We start from the raw sequence: 16,214 nt of genomic DNA on the forward strand, positions 1-16,214 counted from the left end.
CCCGGCATTCTACTTCCGGTTGGCGATTGTTAGGGAATTGTTACGCGATTTGTTACATCCTCGATATACACATCGAGGGATGTCGGAGTTCTACTAGTAATAACAGGTGACGCTACCATTAGTTCATAAGGCGGGAAATACGAATGCGCACGACGTGTGGTTGCATGTTTGGCGGGGAGGGGGGGGGGGGGGTTCAAGTAGCCTTGGTCTTGGTCTTCAAGCAGTCTTGGTAATACCTCCATGGCTTATGTTAGCCAGGATTCATACTGATACTGGTATAAACCATATGGGACCTCAATTGAATGTGATCATCTGAGTAGTTTGAACTCAAGTGACTGATGTGGATTCATACTGGTGATAAACCATTCAAGTGACTGTGGTCATCTGAAGGATGTGGATTCATCTCCTACTGGCCTAATTTGCTGAAGTAGGCCTGCAGGTGTACGATATTGAGATACGAGATTGGCTATTACATAAAGCGAACATTCTCCCCCAGATTTCATTGGGGGGATGTTCGCTTCATGTAATAGCCAATCTTTAAAGGTATCGTACACCTGTACTTTAGCAAATTAAGCGATGTAGGAGATAATGATACAGAATTTATCCTATTTCAGATGTGTTTGTGCTGGTAACGCAGCAACATGGCTCAGGAAGTAGAAGATTTCTATGGTTGCTACCTTCTATACTGTGAAAATCCTAAGTTCAAGGGAAGGACTTATATTGGTTATACAGTAAATCCGACACGACGGATTGGTCAGCACAATAAGGGGAAAAAAGCTGGCGGAGCTTGGAGAACCAGTGGTAGAGGACCATGGTGAGAGAATTCCCAGCGAGTTGTAGCATATACAGTGGAACCTTCCTTAGCGGACACCTCTCTATTAAGGATGCTTGTTTTGGTCCCATCATATTTGTTGTTTCCATTCAATTTGACCTCTCTAATCAGGTTACCTCTCTATTAAGGACAGTCCCATGGTTGTCAATAATAGAGAGGTTCTACTGTATATATACAACTAGAGATAAGATAATGACCACCCTGAAGAATCAGTCCCCCAAAACTGGACCAAGAATCTTATCCTCATCTTGTGTATCTAGGGCCTTCAATTCAAATTTAAAAAGTAGTGTTGCCGAGAAGAGCCCTAACCCATATCTATGTCCACAGATGACATCAAAAACTCAACATTATGAGTTGTGGATGACACTGGCAAAATATACAGTACCCCCTGGAAGCCAAATCCTGGAATCATAGACAACGTTAGGGTGTCCTGAACAGTGATATGTATCTCTTTGCAGGTCAATGGTGCTGATTGTTCATGGTTTTCCAAATGACATCTCAGCTCTGAGGGTAATTGTATGGCTGGCAGATTAATTGTGCTTGTGTGCTGAAAATGTCCTTGACTTGACGAAATGTTTTCATCTGGGAAGAGCCTGTCAGTTCGTCTTTTCTTGCATTAACTGACAGCTAACTGTCAATCTGAAGACGTCATGAAGTGGTCAGGGTTAAAATCTTTTATAATATTATGATTTAATCATTTTTACAGATTCACAACTTGTGAGTAAGATTCATGTTAATTTTTAGTAAAACAGGCCTAAGTGATCTTGTTGGTTATTTTTTCAGTTTGAATGGGCTTGGCAGCACCCAACGAAATCAAGACGGCTCAAGTCAATTCAGATGAAGAAAAAAAATGAACACGGGTATAAGTCACGATTTCGTACTCTCTCATACATGCTCAGGACAGGACCCTGGAAGAGACTGCCTCTAACAATACGCTGGCTTGAGCCAAAATATAAACTTGATTTTGAACCAGATCTTCTACCTCCGGCACATATGGCTATAGCTTATGGACCAGTTGTCAGTAAGAAAATTCAGTCTCCAAAGAAAGCTCTTTTGTCGACGCAAGAGTCAAATGCTCAAAAGACTGGCTGTGACGATGAAGATGATATCGTGGTGATTTCGCAAACACAAGGAAGATGTTCTGTTTGTAGTCGACATGTAAAGGTGAGATATCTTTACCTCGTAAAATACAAAATGGGATTGTTGAAAATTATATTCAGCGTGTTGAATAGAAATAGAAATTTTCAAGTTCAAGTTCAAGTTAAAGTTAAACTTTTAAATTTTTTAATGATCAGAGAAGGCCTACAGTACAATTGGGATGCTAGAAAAATCATGACCCGCTTAGCTTCTTTCTTTTAGAATGAAGATGAGGCTCTGATGAAGTGCCTCCATCGACATTGCAATATGCTGAGTCATATGAAGTGTTTGGCCAAGTACTTCCTGCGAGAATCTGACCACCTTTTACCTGTCGAGGGAGATTGTCCAAAATGCAAGAAATCTCTTGTCTGGGGAGAGTTGATACGCTACCAGAAAGGATGCTACCAGTACTTGAATGAGGTAGGTCACAAGTATACGTATCTTTCATGTATGCAATGAACCGCTAAACTTTTGCACCTCTTTACTTTTGAAATTTGCAAAATTAAAAAGAAGATTTTTATTTTGGCAGATTGGCAGCTTTGTCTAAGACCATTAAAGCGAACTTTGTACGAGCAATGCATTGCCTTTGCCGCGCCTCAGTCGATGACAAAGCAATTTAAGCATTTTTTCTGAAATGGAGTATCATACCTTTCGATTTAGGGGTGAAGTCAGTTTGTCATTGTGAACTAATATTTTTTTGTTTTCGATTCCAGGCTTCAGAGGACGAAGACCAGCACTGGGCTGATGAGCTTCATGTGTCGTGAAGATTCCATAATGAGGCTATTGCAGTTAAATGTATCGTATGAGGGATTTATACACTTGTAATATTTGTAAATACAGTTCATGGTCACAGGATTTCTGAACTACATACATGTACGTGAACATCAAAGGTGTGGACATGTTTTAAATAATGTTTATTAACGTCGGCAGTTATTCAGTTTTAGGGCAAGTTTTGGTGTTTCTGTTTCTAATCTATGGGTGTTTTCACTTCGAATGTTGAATTTATTATTAAATATCTTCAAATGTGCAAGAAATCATGTGTTATTTGTTATTTTTCCCTTCCCAGACAGGCCAGTTCAGCGGATGGAAAGCCTGCCTTTACAGGTATATACATGTACTCGGCAATCTGTGGAATTGATTCTCCATGGTGCATTCGCAAGTTGGCCAAGTCATTCACAATACTGCCATATTTTCACTGCAAAGAGCGTTGCGACGTCATGACCTCAATCATATTGGATCCAAGTGCTGTAATGACACCACGTTGGTTTAGGTGTCCTGCTCAAGGATACAGAAGTTCCAGTGGGGGTCCTTCTGAGAGTTGAACCCGAGACCTTCAGATCATGAACTGGTACCACTGAACCACTACTGATCTCCAGAAATCTTTATCACTTGAAATCAATAAAACTCCAGAAAAAAGATGTTATACATGTACAGTCATTAATGACACTTTAATAAATATTCATTATTCACAATCATGATAAACTACAGAATAGCAGCATAATTTTATACTGCGTTACCTTCATGATTAACTTATACTGGCTTAGAGTCAGTACAGCTACGGTGTAGAAAGATGAAGTGACCTAGATATAACATCATTAAAACACCCCGTGGCATATTCATGACTGTCTGCCATCTTGGTTGCTTTGGTTTGAAACGGAGATGCAATCAGAATTTTACACAGATATGTACGAAGCAAGACATGTAAACAGCAATGACGTGTACACATTGTTTTGGTTTTTTTCACTAGGCAACCAAGATGGCAAATGGTCGGTGGGTTTGATAAATACAAACTCATTTTACATACAACAATCAAATGGTTATACCGTATTACCAGGACGACTATACATTTGTACACACTGTATTCATACAATTACCAAAATTATCAATTACGGTAATATTTTTCTATGTTGACTAGATAAATTTATTTTAGCATGAAGCCAGCCTTTTAGTAAGGAGAGAAAAAGCACATCATACATGTAATTTGGCTGCCCAGAAGGCTGCTTTGAAGCAGTTGGAAAAGATCAATGTCTGGATGCTTGCACAACTACAATACCATAAGTTCAACACCCCGCACATCTTAATACCAAAAAGTCAGGTGCAACATTTTTGGGCCACCCTATATATCATGATTTGAACTATTCATATCAACAAGTATCTCCAATAAAGAGCTACCGCTTGACCCTTCCTTCGTGGTCTTTCTATTTTCCAAATAGATGTGATGCTAGTTGAATTTACCAGCTCCTCTATATGTGTCAGACAAGAGTTGGTTGCATTTCTTTACCACTTGGCTGAAATTAGAAATGGGTTAAAACATGATGTGGTAATTCATATCACAGACAGTCAGGCTGAGAGGGATAGTTAAAAATGTGGACCTCAGGTGCACTCGGGCAGCGGGAATACATGTACATGTACCGCACCAGGCTGCGTCGCGCTAGAAATAATGAATTTTACTACGGTCTAAGCGTTGAACAGGAAATTGGAAAATCTTGAACACTCAGAAAAGTAGGTTACTATTGAAACAGGGGAAGAACACATTCACTCAGGGAATAACACCTATTTGATACAAGAAAATAAATGTTTACCTTAATAAATATATGAGTAGGGAGCATTTTCTGTACAACATCATTGAAGACGCCAGGATATCGCAACATGTTAACCTGAAGTTTAGGCAGCTCAATGAAACCTGTCATCAACGGGAACAGGTTGAATGACAACTGGTGGTTACTACTGGGGAGGATGCGCACGTGAACCTGAAACAACAGAATTCATATTGAGCGCTGAAGCTGTAAGGACATCAATAGATGCAAAGGAACTACAGTAGAACCTCTAGACATGTATGAAGGACATCATTGGGACTGACAAGTGCTGTCCACAAAATTACATTGTTACCTCTTACTGAGGACGCTTCCAAGCCACTAAAAGAAAAAAATTTTACTCAAAATGCTCACATGTTTGTGACCCGAGAACATGAAGCACTCAGAGTTCTCCATGTTGACTTCCATCTCCTGCACGTAGCTAGTTCTGTTGTATATGGTGTAGACCGCCGGGAGGCAGACACGGACACTTCCATGGGAGGGGAGTTCTGCATCCACAAACAATGGCACATGTTCGACAGGTATCGTGGGAAGGGTCAGAGTCGTCGAGACATAGGGTAGGACATTGTTGTGCTCTTTTCGTCTCCAGTTAATCGTGTACATTCCAAGTGGAACCGAGGGCTGGATTGATGGTGGCGCTACCAGGCAGTGGCATTCTGTAGCTCGTTCATCTTTCTGCAGGTTCACTAAGTGAAGAAAACGAAACGATTAACCTAATAGTAAAACAGAATTTCGCACAAAGTGAAAACTAAGTAAGACAGGAATGAGGTCATTTTCTGCATCACAAACATACGCTGTCACAGTAACAATCTACAAACTTGTGCAAGTGGCTCCATCATTGGCAAAGGTAAGATGCAAGACTTTAAAATACTGAAAACCATTTGCGGGAGTTTTATTTTTGCATGAAAATGTGTGGTTTACAGGAATGGCATTGTCAGTTGTAACTTACATCCTTCCACTTGTGACTGGAGATTTCCATCACATGACTGGACATACGGCGACTGCAAAAAAAGCAGAACATTTTGGTGAAAATGCATTTGTTCAAGTGTTTGCAACATACAAGTGTCCGGTATACATCCGGTATATGTAAGAATTGAAGCAGCTAAAGACTATACAAGTTAGTAGTATGCAGAAGATGCCCAAGTTGGCCCCTTACAAATGTATGTCCCGATGTCAATTTTATTGCATAGTGTACCTACCAGCTTCAAATCGCTGCTCTTGATCTCGAGGGGCCAGGGCGAGGTACAGATCAACTCTGACAACAGGAGGAAAGGCTCGTCACCATGAATTGCCTCAATCGTCTCAAACTGAAACCAAGAGAGAAATGAGGTTCATGAAAATGAATGGAAGACCCAGGTGGTGACCGATGGTTTCATCACACCAACTTTCGACTTTTGACTTTAACACTATCGAACGGTGTGGAAACCATGCAACTTAAAGGCCTGACACTTACCTTTAACGAGTTGAGGTTGACAGAAACCTCAAAAGGTGTCACTACGGGCAGTTTCCACTTCTCCTCCTTGTTACACATACAGGTAATCTGCTGCTCGTTGACGACAACAATAACATTGTACATGACTTTAGCACTGATTAACCTGTCTCCAACCTGCAGGCACTTGACGAACAGGTTACGCGAAATCTGGAATGAAAAGTTTGCTTTTAACCAATCAATATGGTTGTCTGCTCTAGGAGACAGGAATTTTAGCACCTCTGTGAACCAGAGTGATCTTTTAGGAGCAGCAGCTTAGACTTTCCCCGTGAACTGGAGAGCTACATGCATTCTACAAAAACTACTAAGGAGGAGATTCAACATTCAGGTGAAGTCAAGACTGGTATTTCGCTGGTTGTGCTGACCTTCATTGGTCGCAAGTTGTATACAATATGACCAATTTTCCCTGGGTGCTCATGACAATTAATGACTGGTGGTATCTTACTAGTACACTTTCAGGCCCTTGGACTTGTTACCCCTCCAGACCTAAGACTTAGTTTTTATTGGTTTGTCAAAATCAACTAAAAGTCTCTTGATTGATTTCAACGTTCCTACCTGTTCTCCAGGTTGAAGACTCCCAAGATTGATTCCCATCCTCTTGGAGACCACCTTCCCATCATACTCTGCTTGGTCCACGCAGATGTGAGCTAGAAAAATTGACATTTCATTTTATGAATAAATTTGAAGAGTTTACTACAAAAGTGGATATACTGGATGGGGGGAAGATAATCTGGCGGTTTACAATAACTTGGAGTCAACTCACTTGTTTGTTCCATGATCTGATCCTGTCCCTCGGTCAGGCCAACAGACAGGCTGATGTCAGTGATCTCATTCTCCTCCTTATTGTCGATGGAGAACTCGATGAAGTAGAACTCGTTGACGAGGCTGGGGAGACTGTGCTCCAGGGAGATCTCCAGTTGGGACTCGCGTGGAATGATGCTGCAGGGGAAGATGCCAGCATAAAGTTCAGTCAGTACATTATTGCAATACTGTACCAGTGTCTTACTTGACTGTGTTGAACACGTCAGGCCACGAGCTTTAACAGCTACCGGCCGCCCCATTTTCAGAGGCGGGAAATGACGCAACAATTCTGACTAAATAACATTTGGGAGCCATCTTCATGAAGCAACAATAAAACTGCCTCATGCAATGTCGCATGCTTCAACGTTGTAAAAGAGGCATACCTGGTAGTGGGGCTTGTGTGTATCTTATCCCATGGTAGGCTGTCCACATCAGACACGTGCTGACTGGCATTGACGCCATGCGGTGGCAATTGGGACGAGATAGCCTCACTAGACCAGTGCAGGATGGCACAGCGGGCATTCTCAGAACCTACTTCAAGCGCAACAGAGGTGATCTAAAAAGAGGCAGATATTTCAATAGAATATTGTTACATGTAAGTGAGGCAGGGAGAATCTGAATGATGATTCACTTTTTACTTTGATCAGAGCCTATTTCTTCATGTCAGAAGAAGCACAACAGGTCAAGCAGAACCTCAAATTTTCAGGTTTTGTGGCACTTCTGAAAGCATGTAAACTTCGAACTTTCAGTATATGCAACTATAACTTCTAGAAAGAAGTACATGTAACTTTAACTTCTAGTTAGAAACCTTATTTAGATGCAACTGTACATGTTTATTCCAGCTGCAGTTGACCATTGCTCCGCTGAGCACGTCACAAATAACCTTAAAAAGGTCACTTTACCTGTATCTGTTTTCCAACATCTTCCTTCAGTGGGATGAATGTGAATGTCTGCCGTTTTGGTTTGCCAGGGACAAGGTAGAGGTACCCAGACCCTTCGTCTGTGGACGAGATTCCCTCAGTATCTGTCACAGAACAGAATTCATTGTAGGCCTGAAAGAAAATCATCGGTTTTGCTCACAATATTCAATTCTACACCAGAATTACTAGATCTATGCCACATATTCATTTTACTGGTTGTGATGATCCTTGTTGGCTCGCCAATGTGAAAACAGAGGAACATGCATGCATATCTGACCAAGCTGGCACAAAAAACTGTCAATGGGATTATGTTTGTTACACTGATTGAAAATTAATGAAGACTATAACTACGTAGACATACCACGTTGTTTATTAGGACTGATAGCTTGGAAAATCTGATAGGGAAGGGACAGCTTGTTCTGAAATTGAAATTACATAAATCAGATGCAACATTATGGCAAACTACTTACAAACAAAGGCTGGTATTAAATCAATTAAGACTTCACATGATGACAATCTTCTGATAACAATGAGGTGTGCTACATGTAGTAAATTTGTATAAGAAAACCAAAACAAAATGTCACCTAAGTTAAAACCTGCCCTTTGATTTTGTGCAGCCACGACACACCTCCTACATGTACATTGATGTAGTATATCTGGGCTTGAATAGGATCAGGGGCATACATGCACAGTGCAGGTGTGTCAACAAAAACATAGGGTAAAGAGTACATACAACGGCATGATGGATTACGCTGAAACTCTACCCATTTACATTAACACTGTCAGTCATATTTAGTGTAGAACATGTAAAAGAGACTGATTATAAGAGACTGATAGTAGAAACTCCAAAAAAATTTGAATAAAACCACCTCGTCCAATAGCATGAAAGGTGAGCCCTGAAAGCAATATTTATACAGCAAAACCAACTTGGACCCAAACCAAAAGTTCTGATAAAATCACCTGCTCATTGGGCATTCGGCTGGCTCCTGCATCCTATGGGAATAACATGCAAACAGCGGGATCAGGTAAGTAAATGAGAGAATGTTCCCTTATCAGAGTATCAGAAGCAGAGGGGTTATTAGTAAAATATTAGTTGTTTATAAAACTACAGCATTTTTTCAGCAAGCAATGTATTGGTTAGAAAAGGAAACAATAAAATACAAGCATTTACAACTTCTGACTGTTACAACTGACTTCATGCAAGGAGATAGATGGGGACTGCTTCTAAACTATTCAAGGATTAGACTATTAAGCATTTATAAAGAAAACTGGTAAGGACCTTTACTACATGTAAAGCAACTATCTATTGATTAGAAGAGGTCGCAACTGTAAAAGATTGTACTCTCTACAGCTGATGACTACATGCATGGAGTGGATCTAACGTATCTTACCTTAGAAAGACATCAAGCTCGACTGGTTCGTCAGCTTTGAATGTGGCATGGGTGAACCGAGCTTTGCACTCGACTGAAAGAAATCCGAAGAAGGCAATTAGAATAAAGATTAGTCTCTCTCCAAACACTGAAAGCCAGACAAAGTAGATTCCTCTTGCAAAACATTTAACACAGACCACACTTAATAAAACAGACTTACTGAATGGAATGATGTTATTCATTTCAACCGTGAAGACATTTGATTCTCTTGTCGATGGATCTGTCTTCCAGAGGGACTTCGCTTTCTCCACACAGTCAGAGTCACAACCTGGCTCAGGCTCTGGGGCATCATTCTAGGGAAGACAAAATGTACAATGTATTCAAGCAAAATGTATAACGTACATGTAGACTTTCATATAATAGCCGATTGGGCTGTCAGAGTGGTGCAGCAGAAACAGGCACACTCATGTGAAAGAGAGGCCCAACTAAATATTTGTTATGACAGTATTCTAACTCTGTGGACAATGGGGAGAATTTTGAGCACAAATTTTTTCCAGATTAGGAGCGAAAGTGGTGATTTTTGACATGTTGATTTAGGGCCAGTACTTACAGACATCACCCTGATAAGGTTCATCTGAATTCGTGTCTTCTCTTCAGGGGAGCACAGGATGTCTAGCCTCGGTCAAGGAAACAACTTCCCAAGAACAGGGTGCGCACCAACCAAATTGATTCAAAGACAGTGCTGGAGTTGGCTGGAACATGTGCGCCCAATGCCATCAGGCACAATCCCAAGGACAGCACTCAGATGGACAGCTGATGGGAAAAGAAATCGAGGGAGTCTAAAAGGGACCTGGCGCCATGTGGTAGACAAGGAGATTAAGCAGCTTGGTCTGACCTAGGGAAACATCTGCAGACGGGCTGCGGACCATAGGAGTCGAATAAATGATTGAACACGTTGAAGCCATATGTGCTTTCTAGGCAAGAGTAGGACTAAGTACATAAAAGCATACATTTCTGTGCCCTGCACTTTCTGACACAGACAAGTTTTATTTCTTTCAAAAGGATACTCTTTCCCATGAGTTCCAAACAAATCGTGACATACTCGTCAACGTTTCCAACAAGGTAGGCACATCTGGAATTAATAACTAACATATTAACAAGTTTAATATTCCAGGTTATAAACCATCCTGCAATCGCTTGGTATCACTTTTGTCAGTTCCAAATTTTTGTCAAAATAGGTACACATGTAGGCATTGAAGGCAATTACTTGTCCATCTTCATGTAAACATTGCAGTCACATGGTTGTCTGATCAATTAGAAACAAATCTAAAACATCAATCATACATGTACCTGAGCGAGGTGATTAGAATGGAGGTCAAGAGCGGCCACCATCTCTCCTGCCGGTAGTCCCACGTTACCCTTGACAGAATCCTGAAAACATACACGTATTACTTCAGAAGGCTCGTTTAAGAGTTGCAAGCTACTGAATAGTAAATGTTTGGCGACATTCTGCAAATTCAAGCAGTAATGTAGATACATGTACCCTCGAGTGTAGTCGAGAGTGCAAGTGTGAGAACACATCAGCTCCTGCATAATGGCTATAGACATCCCCCTAAAGAGACATAGGCTTGATTGCGTTGGGCAATTTACTTACGTGAGCCCCTTGTTGTAATCCTTAGCATGGTAGTACTCCTCACCCATCTGGACCACTGGAGACAAGAAAACCACACAAATGGAGTAACAGATGACCTCATGACTGACTCCAAAACTCATGAGCCATTACTTCTAACTGTCGAATGTTATTTGAGAAAGCTAAGAAGGAATTAGCTTAACATATTGTACACTATTTCAATTTGTAAGTCAAGTGTCTGAACAATTTACTTGAATTTACTTAAGTAAAATTTCATTCATGTTAAGGTTTTTGTTGGAATAAAGGTGAATACTCCAGGTGAATACTTACTGAGGTATCGCTTCATTCGGGGAGACTTGTATTTCTTGAACTGTGAGACAGCGCTGCTCAGCAGAGGGATGATCAGCCACTGGAATGATTACGAAAATTGAGACCAGTTTCAAAATCTATGAATGATTGAAATAAGGTTCATAATCATGTTGGGGTTTCCAGACTTTTAAATCTCCCCCCCCCCCCAAAACAAAATCCAAACCTACAAAACCCAGGCTTACATTAAACTAAGTAAACCAACCAGTGGAACCAACCCTGAGATTGAGATGTCTCGTGATTGAAAGACTTACCGAGTGGTCAACGGTGAGCTCCAGTGCCTGGAGAGCTCTGATGCCTTCTCTCTCCTTCACACTGTCTGGAGGATCTATACCTGCATGAAAGCAAAGTAATCAGTAATCAATCTTTTGAACAGTCAATTAATCCATCTGGAACAATTAACAAATAGCTGATATTCCTCACTTGACAGGGTTGAGAAACTTCACACACAAGGTCATGCAAATTTAGTCACAATGACTGAAGTAAAAAAAACAAATTCCTGCATCATGACCCAAAGATTTCATATGCTTCAAATTGACTATTCCAATAAAAAAAATTCGCATTTGCGTCACTATCCTGAAATGTAGGTAGGGTACATCACGTCTTTTGACCCTGTCTAACGGAGGTAGACAGTCTTATTTATCATCGATATTCACCACCTTGTGTTCAGGGAAAAGACTACTTACTCTGGTGTCCTTGTCTCCAAGGTCGTTGGCCATAGAAGTCCAAATTGGTTAAGTTTTCAAGTGGGTCAGGAACAGGAGGGGCAGCCAAAGCCTAAAAAAGTAAGAAGTTAGAGTTCAGATATTCCAACATTTTCTCAAAACAGCCCAAAAGTCATGTATGATAAAAGTCATGTACGTACGTGGCAAAGGCCCCGACACAATTGCTTCCTGGCTATAGCATGGTTGGCAGCTTGCTGGTAATAGAACCCAGGGTGCTGGGTCTGAACGGCAGTTAGACCAAGTTTGATTGCTTCATCAAATAAGTCGCCAAAAACCTGGAATCTAGAGAAACGGAAATACAGAATATCAAATGGTTTGTTAAAACAGCTGAAGTCAAAGAAACATGTCAGAAAACTAAACCTAAATCTTTAAAAAAAAATAAAAATTCAGTGAAGAATGAGGACACTTACTGTTTTGACATCCATGCACTGTGTTCGAAGGCCAACTCAGGACTGCCGATCTTGCTCTTGAAGAAGTCGATGTGCTTCCTGAACTGTGCTATGGCATCAAGTGGTACATTGTGTTGAAACGAAAGACGACAGATCTGAAATACAAGATGGAGGCAGACTTCTGAAATCTGTACTACGCATGACAATATTCGTGACCTTAACTCGTTCATTTGCACTCATGTCCCCAGTAGGATTCAAATTTGAATGGTTCGCTGCACAGTCAGGCTTTGATTGCGTCATGTGGGTGTTGAAATGACACGCGTGATGTCGTCTCCTGACAGACAACAGTTGGAATGATGTCATCAGAAATCGGACGTTGGGACACACTTTTAGCAAAGGAAATATCCACCTGGGATCAAGGTACTTTTTCCAGACTCGACTCTAGCTAAAACCTCAAAACAGAAACAGGCTTTATTTAGGGCCCAACACATACCTTGTAATTAATGAAGCAGGCTATAGTTTTCACTTCAAGCATGTTGGTGTCATGCATTCGCAGATCAAGAGCATGTCCATAGGCTTGCTTGTAATGCCTAAAATGAAATTGACACTCTGATAAAAAAAGAGAGCCAACAGGTCCAAAGCCTTTTCAGTGGTGGAATCCTACTCACTTGGATTTTCTTCTATGTTGGCTCCCATGGTCATGTGGTTGACTGTCACTAGGCACACAAACTGGGGCCTAGTGACTCCATCTGCGGCCAGGGAAGAGACCATGAAATGTCAATAAACTTGGGCACCAATTCGGGCCTACATGTAGTGACTCTGCCTTTGGCCAGGGAGGTGTCCAAGAAATGTCAATGAACTTGGGCACCAATTATGGGCCCACTGACTCTGTGTTCAGCCAGGGATATGGAGGATATGGTGCATCAGCCAGTCAAGATTAGATGTACTCACTTTAGTGCAATGTGTGTGTCCTGCTTGAGTTCATTGAGGAATCCTATCTTGAACTGGTGGCGTACATAGAGAAGCTGGTGTGTGGTCTTGTTTAGGAATTCTTTGTGGGACTTGACCCGTCTGGCTTCAGCGTAGTAGTAACTCTGTGACAGCTCATAGAACGCATTCTCAAGTCTGAAAAATATTGCATGTGATTAGATACAATGAACTTTTGACAGGTAGATTGCTAGAAGAATTTCAACTTTTAGCTCAAGTTAATTGTCTCACCTGAGGACTCAGGAAACAATCTTACCTGATTGTGTACCCAAGCAGGTGGTCCGAGTGTGGCAGGACAAACAATGACTTGGCAGATAACTCACACGCACTGCATAGGGAAGCAGCTCTCTCAGCAGCTATCACATCCTCACCTAAGGCAAAATGCAACAATAGAATGTGGTTCACATTTCATGAACACTTATGAACATTTAAAGGAACAACTTGGGCATGGGCTTTAGGTTGGTGGTCCTGCTGGAAGTCATTTTCATGAAAAACAACATAATGTCATGTCCTACTTGTCCCTACACTACAGAAGTGATTATACGCAAAATTGGAACTTGGTGAGGTGAATAATACCCTGGCCTTGACAACTCATAAAGTAGGTGTAGGTGTAGTCAAGGCCATGACAATTTGAGAGGCCTCTACTATTATCTATCTTCTCACCAGGAGGGAGAGGTGTGTTCTTCTGAATGAGCACCACTGCCACTTTCGTTCCACGGCCAACAAGAGTACTCCTAAAAAGAAACAGTTGAAAAATTATTAGATATTCTCTGATGTCATCACCCCCCCAGAATCAAAATTCTAAACTTCGAGCAATATGCGGGAGGAACTATGGAGAAACTCGAGATGCACGGAACTTCATAATGCTCGAAATCTAGGGTTTTGATTGTCCAGGATGATCATTTTGAACGCCAAACAAGGTGCGAGGTGTATTCTATGCCAGATATTTGCTGAGGACTCTGATGCAAATGACACTGTTATTCAGACAATCGGCGATTGAAATTCATGGCCGTACCTGACAATTTCCACTCTCGTGGCGCACTCCATCTGCTTCTCTTTCCACATGTGTTCGTCCCAATCAAGGTCGTAGAAGACGACCACCACAGCTGGCATACGCTCCAGATGTTTATGCATCCAGGACGTCTTTAGGATACCCTTGGGAATGTACCATTCATATGACGTCCTCTGAAAGGGATTGAGGAGAAATATTCTAATTTTATAAGTCCATACAGGTCGTACCAAAAATCAGTTTTACAGGCCAACAACAGGCACTCGTTTCAGCTGTTTAATGCTTCCATGGAGTTTTTTACCCTTGGGAATATGAGGTCCTCTGAAAGCGATTGAGAAACAGGACCTGCAATGCCTAATGGGGAGTAGAGGCAACTGGAGTTTAACATATGGTCTTCCAAAAGAATGGCCAAATAATAGAATTTCCTCTGCTGTTGTGAAGGTTTCTGATCATTGAGAGCAAGACACTATTCTGTCAGTGTCAGTTACCTTTAGGATTAGAATTCAGCAACACTGTATGAATGTTCAATCTAGTACTGATAGGAGCATCACCAGGTATTTTTATCGTGCAGTTCAACAAACAGATCCATGATCTCAAATACAAACGAAAATTACTAGTCCTTCACATACCTTTGATCTTCCTTTTGGATACTCATGGTCTGCTTCAAAAACACGGAATTTCAGAGGTACCCGATCTTGGCGTCTGTTATTACAAAATGAGTCCCATATGGACTTATGTACAGCATTGTAGGTGATGTCCAGGCCTGTCAGTACCACAAGCCCCATAGGACGACAGAGCAATTCCTCAGGGAAGTCACTTGCCCACGACATGGTAATCTGAAAGGGGTCCTGGCCCGAGTGAAAATACAACTTCAGTTCAAGGCCATATTTCATGTATTTGGGGGAGGGAGGGACCATTCTGGTAACTGGTATTACCTGTCCTGACCTGACCTGAGCCTGATCTGAACAGATGCACTAGTTCAGAGGCGACTAGTTATAAGAATTCAAACCTGCAGGCACCACCCCTAGCCCTAGGCCTAGGGTAGTCCAGCCCGACCTGACCTGGTTTTCAATGTCACCGGCCTCATTTCAGTCCGTTGTTTTTGACAACTCGCAGTTTGCAGGATGTAAGATTCACCAATGTCTCCAGCCAGCACAGTGAGCTACTGGGCAAGATATCCAAGCGACGACCCCGGGTGGGAGGATCTATGACTTTTGGTTTTTTTTGAGAACCCCTGTATATCGTGATATTTCCGACTCTCGACCATCATATTACGAACCTTAATTCACTTCTTCCTTCAACCTTCGAAGTCACAAAGAAGAAAGAACACCTAAACTACTCTGCCGCAATCACGATAACGGCAAATTGTATATATTCAAGCCAGGGAAAAGGATTTTTTAGACAAATTTTCATTATTTTCGCCCAAACTTTTAATTTTCATTTTCGATAACGCGTTGATAAACCTTCGTGGCCTAATTCCATATCGGCCGTGGCGGTGACACTCCACAAATGTCGTTGTGCGTTTGTCCAGCTCTCGCAAATACTGTCCTCAGCTGCCTGAGCCACCGGGTCGTGGTCAGTGTATATCAAATCGGGCTCGGGGTAAAGATTAGAGCGGGGGGGGGGGGGGAGGGGAGAGTTGGGATAAAGAATCATGGTCCAATTGAATTGCTATTTATTTATATAATCATAGGCCTATGTGCACTTGCAGTGGTCAAACAATGCAACCGGAATCAAGTGGTAAGTTGAATGCATCACATCCAGGTAAGTTCTTACTGACCCGACCACAGAAGCGACCATAGGCCTACGCGATTTTAGGATCAGTAGGCTATTGCGCAAATTTGGTTCTAAATGGAACTTTTGCTGCTCACTAACAGTGAACACGCTTGGCTTTTATAAGTTGTTTTGTGTTGAAGTTGGTTGCTCCGGATCCGTACCTTCATGGAAACACGCTCTCATTTGGGA

At 41.6% G+C, this 16,214-nt stretch overlaps 2 protein-coding genes across 5 annotated transcripts; one reads left to right on the top strand and one right to left on the bottom strand.

Moving 5' to 3' along the window:
• The first annotated feature begins 87 nt into the window (after positions 1-87).
• Positions 88-2,956, top strand: LOC135483578 (structure-specific endonuclease subunit slx1-like). Of its 3 annotated transcripts, none has more exons than XM_064764552.1 (6): positions 88-106; positions 615-814; positions 1,291-1,342; positions 1,616-1,996; positions 2,192-2,389; positions 2,683-2,956. In XM_064764552.1, the coding sequence occupies exons 2-6, from the start codon at positions 642-644 to the stop codon at positions 2,731-2,733; spliced, it is 855 nt and encodes a 284-aa protein (XP_064620622.1). In that variant the 5' UTR covers positions 88-106; positions 615-641; the 3' UTR covers positions 2,734-2,956. The 3 variants fall into 3 exon arrangements, with proteins under 3 accessions (XP_064620622.1, XP_064620621.1, XP_064620620.1); XM_064764551.1 differs by lacking the exon at positions 88-106 and adding an exon at positions 498-543; XM_064764550.1 differs by lacking the exon at positions 88-106 and having other exon boundaries at positions 580-814.
• Positions 2,957-3,398: 442 nt separating this feature from the next.
• Positions 3,399-15,697, bottom strand: LOC135503421 (trafficking protein particle complex subunit 11-like). 2 transcript variants are annotated; one of them, XM_064796999.1, is made up of 30 exons: positions 15,529-15,697; positions 14,879-15,097; positions 14,256-14,425; positions 13,904-13,974; positions 13,497-13,611; positions 13,205-13,378; positions 12,747-12,843; positions 12,275-12,408; positions 12,005-12,146; positions 11,826-11,916; positions 11,394-11,473; positions 11,104-11,182; positions 10,798-10,852; positions 10,494-10,574; positions 10,211-10,275; positions 9,754-9,815; positions 9,364-9,496; positions 9,165-9,237; positions 8,734-8,766; positions 8,135-8,192; positions 7,756-7,905; positions 7,237-7,409; positions 6,816-6,991; positions 6,608-6,699; positions 6,017-6,202; positions 5,763-5,870; positions 5,513-5,564; positions 4,918-5,249; positions 4,552-4,719; positions 3,399-4,257 (listed from the first exon to the last, which is right to left on the bottom strand). In XM_064796999.1, the coding sequence occupies exons 2-30, from the start codon at positions 15,077-15,079 to the stop codon at positions 4,222-4,224; spliced, it is 3,387 nt and encodes a 1,128-aa protein (XP_064653069.1). In that variant the 5' UTR covers positions 15,080-15,097; positions 15,529-15,697; the 3' UTR covers positions 3,399-4,221. The 2 variants fall into 2 exon arrangements, with proteins under 2 accessions (XP_064653069.1, XP_064653075.1); XM_064797005.1 differs by lacking the exon at positions 8,734-8,766.
• Between the last annotated feature and the right edge of the window lie 517 nt (positions 15,698-16,214).

Source organism: Lineus longissimus, chromosome 2, assembly GCF_910592395.1.
Source record: "Lineus longissimus chromosome 2, tnLinLong1.2, whole genome shotgun sequence".
NCBI lineage: Eukaryota > Metazoa > Nemertea > Pilidiophora > Heteronemertea > Lineidae > Lineus > Lineus longissimus.